The sequence below is a fragment of the Hyalella azteca genome, unplaced genomic scaffold, assembly GCF_000764305.2.
Source record: "Hyalella azteca isolate HAZT.00-mixed unplaced genomic scaffold, Hazt_2.0.2 contig5344, whole genome shotgun sequence".
In the NCBI taxonomy this organism is placed as follows: domain Eukaryota; kingdom Metazoa; phylum Arthropoda; class Malacostraca; order Amphipoda; family Hyalellidae; genus Hyalella; species Hyalella azteca.
In genome coordinates, this window is record NW_025935538.1 from 34,314 (window position 1) to 40,491 (window position 6,178).

Genomic DNA, 6,178 nt, shown 5'->3' on the forward strand with positions numbered 1-6,178 from the left:
GTGTCGTTCCGGTTATCGTTCGCCCTGCCCTCTCCCCGCTCCCCGCACCGCCCCTGCAACAGCTGAACATAACCTAAACTTCGACTATTCATGAAAGTAAGACTAATCATCCCTGTGAACCATTTAATTTATATTCAAAACAATTTTCATGTATATATTAAGTTTAAGATATGGAAAAGTCCACACCTAAACGAATCGGAGTGTTTTTTTGTAATAAGGATAATGTAGCGGACAACACCCCGCAGCAGTCCCGGCGGGTCTCTCGCAGCAGCCAGAGCCGCAGTCAGTCAGTCTACGTTCAGACGTCATCGTGGAAGGCTGTCCTTCCGACCGCTCGACCTGCACAGTCCGCTTGATATTCTACTTGAGCCTTGAACAGCATTCCTCACGCAACAATCTATGAATGTGTACTTGTGTGAACTTCATCAGTTACTCGAGAGTTGAACACTAGTGTGATAAATGCATTTCATGCTATTTAAGGTGATTATTTGAACTGAACTTTCTCTTTTGAAACTCTCAACGACTCTCTAACTGTCGGTTTGTACATTGCCGTTATCGTCGTTGAACGTTCAAAATTACCGTCTTACAGCTGAGCCAGCATTGCTCGTGGTCGTGGGTACACTGTGAATGAAGAAACTTTCAGTTTTTCCATCCGAAATTTGAACAGTCAAATCAAACTTTGTTCATTTGTTTCATTACGCAAGTCTGGCATTGAGAACTTGAAGCCAAATATTCTCAGGCATTTTGCTTAGAATTATATGTATAGATGAAGTAATAAAAATAGGCATTACTTTCAAAGACTTTTAATTGAGGGAGCCTAGTAACAGCAACGTTACAGCACCAAGTGGAGTAGTAGTACCAGCATGGATGAGCTACTATGCACCGAGTCATCCATACCACCAGGAAGCAGTGACCAGCAAACAAATAACCATACAGACAACCAGCCAACCTGTTCATATGATGCAACCATCTTCTCAGACGAACGCGTCCTCGACAACCTGCTGGTTGCGCAAAGCCTAACCCAACCGAGCGACCAGTTCTTGCAACCAAACAAATCAAACGTCACACCAAACATCAGAGCCGTGCTTGTAAATTGGATGCTTGAGGTGAGCTCAACATTTCTATTGATAAGCAAATGATGTTTTCGTGTAGCAGTTGCGTGGGAAACTAACTTTTTAGATTTGACGAACAAACTTTTTTCTGTTGATCATGTATATACATACGATTGTCATGACTAATTGTGCTTGTGACTTGTGAGAAACTACCAACAATAAAGACGAGATGTTAAATAGTTTCTATTCGAAGATCAGCTTATGAGACAAACCAAGTTCGTGATCAGAATTTTTAGACGTTCGTTGAACTTTTTAAAATAGTTGGCCTGATTGTTAGGCAAAGAAGCAAGATTCATCAATTTATTACCTACAACTTTGTCTTACCCACCATTGAATCCTCCAATTTAGGTACCCATTAAGCCTATCGTAAATTCTATAAAATATTCCACCCATTACTCAGTCACATTAGTAACAATTTTTCTGCATTTTCCACGCTCGTAGAAAACAAGTTCTCGTCGCTTGCCTGTACCAGTAATGCTTTCCGGGCAATAGATTATTATTACAATTGAAATAATTCTATTTCTTGCCTGCCCATATAAGCCATATTTTGCCATATAGCGAAGCAGTTCATCCATAAACTAGCTAGAGCGGCTCTCGAGTGTGAAGGTCTGTCTTCGGGTGCTTGAGGCCATCATCTCTAACGCCATGATTCATTACGCCGCTCTAGTCTTCATCATTCGCCAAGACTGCCAATTTGCAAAAAAAAAAATTATTGAAAAATATCATTCATTGCCCCAAGAAATATAGAACATTTATTCATGAACATAATCAGGTGTATAACGAGGGCGTTCGAGTTTCTTTATTCCATCAACTTCTTTTTTGATGAAAAAGGTTTCATTGCTTGTATCTAGAAGTCTTCAAGGCGTGCATCTGGCAGCTTACATTTCGTGCATCTGGCAGACTTCATTGCGTGCATCTAGCAGCATTCATTGTGCACATCTGAAAGCATTCATTGCGTGAATCTGGCTGTATTCATTGCANCGTGCATCTGGCAGTCTTCATTGCATGCATCTGGCAGCTTTCCTTGCGTGCATCTGGCAGCCTTCATTGCGTGCATCTGGCAGCCTTTATTGCATGCATCTGGCAGCTTTCCTTGCGTGCATCTGGCAGCCTTCATTGCGTGCATCTGGCAGCCTTCATATCGTACACTCATTACATGGGTAATAGGTGCTAAGGCTCCTATTTTTCGCCTTCTTCGCTCCCATGCATCTTTCAGCTCATGTTATTCACTGTTACACGTTCATATAATTTTCCTTGCTTGCTTCAATGTTTTTATCTGAAGTTATTAAGTAGTAAACTTTTCAGCAGAGGTTTAATGTTAATACTTCCTGCAAGGGAATTGGTCGTTTTCTTTCATAAATACTAATGTTTTATCCTTCGTGGCACTTGCGTCGTTGTTAGGCATCGGTAGCCAGAGTATCGAGCTTACGTTGAATTGTTACCGGTAAATATGGCTCGTTGATACGCAGGTCTTGTACGGTATATATATTGCTTAAGCCACCCAAAACATTAAACCCGTAAAAATCAGCCTATTAAATACAAACCATCCTTAGTATCCTTCCTTAGTATCCTTAGGATAGTATCCTATTAAATACAAACCATCATAAACAACCCATTCTACACAGGCTATAGTAAACGGCCAATTATGTATAAATCATCGTAAACAACCCATTATTGACACCACATTACATAAAAGTCGTAGTAAACATCCCGTTACATTATATGCAACCCATTACATACAGACCATTATGTTCAAGTGAAAAACAGCGAATTCCAACTCCGCCCGCCATCATGTCTATTTAAATATGTAGCTTATAATTTATATATAGTATATCATTTATACATATGTAGCTTATTCCTAGAATAGACAAATAACCTTGTGCGTCTCGAGACTATCTGCTTATCAGGCTCTTGACTGAACTACTCTGCTCCATGTAACTCCATACGACCACTCGCTGCTCCATGTAACTCCATACGACCCCTCGTTGCTCCATGTAACTCCATACAGCCCCTCGCTACTCCATGTAACTCCACACGGCCACTCGCTGCTCCATGTAACTCCATACAGCCCCTCGCTACTCCATGTAACTCCACACGACCACTCGCTGCTCCATATAACTCCATATGGCCACTCGCTGCTCCATGTAACTCAATACGGCCACTCGCTGCTCCGTGTAACTCCATACGGCCACTCGCTGCTCTATGTAACTCCATACGGCCACTCGCTGCTTCATGTAACTCCATACGGCCACTCGCTGCTCCATGTAACTCCGTACGGCCACTCGCTGCTCCATGTAACTCCATACGGCCACTCGCTGCTCCATGTAACTATACGGCCACTCGCTGCTCCATGTAACTCCATACGGCCACTCGCTGGCGCTACTCCGACGAGTGAAAGATTTATATATATATCAATAGTGAAGTCAATGTACCATCACTATTATTTGTAAAACGTTAATGATGAATGGCAATGATTGCGGTGTTAGCGTTCGCTTCCAATAATCGCACTTGTGAAAACGTGAAGAAAATATACGGATGATGATACGAAGCTTTCATATCTTCGCATTCTGGTTTTCTTGAATCTAAATGCTTTAGGAATTATACTTTGTTGACTCGAGAGTATCATATATAGAAATCGTTATCCATGTATATATCGTTATCCTCTCGATCATATATCGTTATCATATCGATCATATATCGTTATCCGATCGATCAAATATCGTTATCCTAATAATGATTTAATCCAATAAATACCAGAAGCACCAGTAAATCTATATTAATCAAGAAAACAGTGAAAACTTAAACTATGTATTCAGAATTCCATACTTGGTTGACTCAAGTGTAGATTGTCTTGCATTGCTGGCGATGTAGAAGCTCTCATGTGCTACGAGATGCCGTGTATCAGGGAGTTGTTATCTATCAGCTGTTGAGGCTCTGATAACCAGGGCGGCGCCATCTTATTGTTGTTCTCATGATAGCATTGTTCTCTGATATCTTTTATCAGTTGCGCTATTCCTTACGTTATCTTTCGGCTCCTGAATTGCTTAAGATATTTTTTCTTGTTCATCTTATCCAAATTCCATCACTATATCATCACCATCATCAGATATTTCATCACATATCATACATTTATCTTTCACAATTCATTTAATCATTTACGATCTTTAATTTTCGTCAGAATTTATTAATCGGTTAATTATTTGTATCATCTATCTAATATAAGAGCTTTTAACGAACCGTATTTTAAACTGAATATTTTTACCGCTTCAGAATTAATCAAGAACTTACTTATATCTATCAATTATCAATGACAGCTTCAAAAGAACATATTCTAACATGAATTTTCTTATCTGTTGCAGCTGTGCGAGCACCGTAACTGCGAGGACCAGGTTTTCCTGGTTGCAGTTAACCTGCTGGACCGTTTCCTTAACCTGGTGCAGGTTCACCGCTCACAACTACAGCTCGCTGCCTGCTCCTGCCTCCTGCTCTCCTCTAAGCTGCGCCAGAGCAGCTACCTCAGTGTAGATATCCTGGCTTACTACACTGAAGACTCGGTCACGTCTCAGGAGATAATAGTGCGTTACTGCTCTCATCTACGTCTATACTGCTCTCATCTTCTACTGCTCTCATCTACTACATATACTGCTCTCATCTTCTACTGCTCTCATCTACTACATATACTGCTCTCATCTACATCACCGCTCTCATCTAAATCTTTTGCTCTCGTCTACATCTACTGCTCTCATCTACATCTGATACTGTCATCTACATCTGATTCTGTCATCTACATCTGATTCTGTCATCTACATCTGATTCTGTCATCTACATCTGATTCTGTCATCTACATCTGATTCTGTCATCTACATCTGTTGCTGTTTCGTCTATTTACTTTACGCTTACGTTACCCTTTCTTTAAACTATTTAGTCTATATTTGTTTTATATTTTTGGTTCCATCTTATGTCCTTATCATCGAAATTTTAGTTACTGTTCTGCAGCCTTGCATTTTAAAATCATACTTTTTCTAGACAATTAAAATTTTCGTCATATGATTTTGCATGTATTTTTGTATTATTATGATAATTTTCAGCGTTTTTCCTTTCGTATTCATTTTATTTATTTTTGTTTCGTTTTGGTTAACTCCTCAGCAATGGGAACAACTGATCCTAGCAAAGCTCTCCTGGAACGTCAGTCCCGTGATCTCCTACGACTTCATCGAGCATTTGTTGCAACTCCTGCCTCTTAGGCATTTATATAATATACCACTTATGTTGCAAATATCTTTACCAGCATCTTGCTGAGAGCTTGAGTGCTTGAATAGTTATATATACCACTTATTTATCTATTTAGTGCGGTGGATTATAGGCATAGTTTATCATTTGGCAGCGGGCGTCGCTCTTATCACGTTGCAGCTGCTACTTTGATGTATATTGAGGCCGCAATGCCACATTGAACCATAATATTCCATCACATTCATTTCAGCTGCGAAGTTAACGGAGTTCATATAGGTACTTATACTCCCCCCCACACACATAGTATTTTTCTTACGTCTTTAACTTACTTTATTCCACACTTAAATATCTTGTGTGCGATTTTAACGGTTATTATTTCCCTTCCCCCAAATAATTTAATTGTGTTTTTAACGAATTTATTTCTCCCCCCCCAGTAATTTAATTGTTTTTAACGGATTTATTTTCCCCCTCCCCCAGACAACGCATTCATCTCCCGGCCCCCGAGCTGGATCGCCGCGGCGGCCGTAGTCTCGGCCATGGACGGAGTGACGTCCAGAGCCTTCCAGTCCGCAAGTCTGGAAAGAATGGCGACTCTCTTACGCTGTGATATTTCCACACAAATTTCTCCTACTCGCACATCTCTTGAGGTGGCCATACAAAGATACCTTCAGCAAGTTAATAACCTGAACAACAACAACGAAGAAGTTCCTGATCATCATTTTTTAGGAGGGAAGGAACAAACTTTAGAAACTTATAACAAAATTGACGGCAAGGTCACGCCTACAGATATAACCGACGTTCATTTGTAGTTATTATTTTAATTGTTGTTATCAATG

General features: G+C 40.3%; 1 protein-coding gene across 1 annotated transcript; it reads left to right on the top strand.

The window, feature by feature from the left end:
• Positions 1–266: 266 nt before the first annotated feature.
• Positions 267–5,949, top strand: LOC108671729 (G1/S-specific cyclin-D2). Its single transcript, XM_018159298.2, has 4 exons — positions 267–1,106; positions 4,472–4,687; positions 5,259–5,356; positions 5,820–5,949. The coding sequence occupies exons 1-4, from the start codon at positions 864–866 to the stop codon at positions 5,947–5,949; spliced, it is 687 nt and encodes a 228-aa protein (XP_018014787.1). The 5' UTR covers positions 267–863.
• Positions 5,950–6,178: the final 229 nt, after the last annotated feature.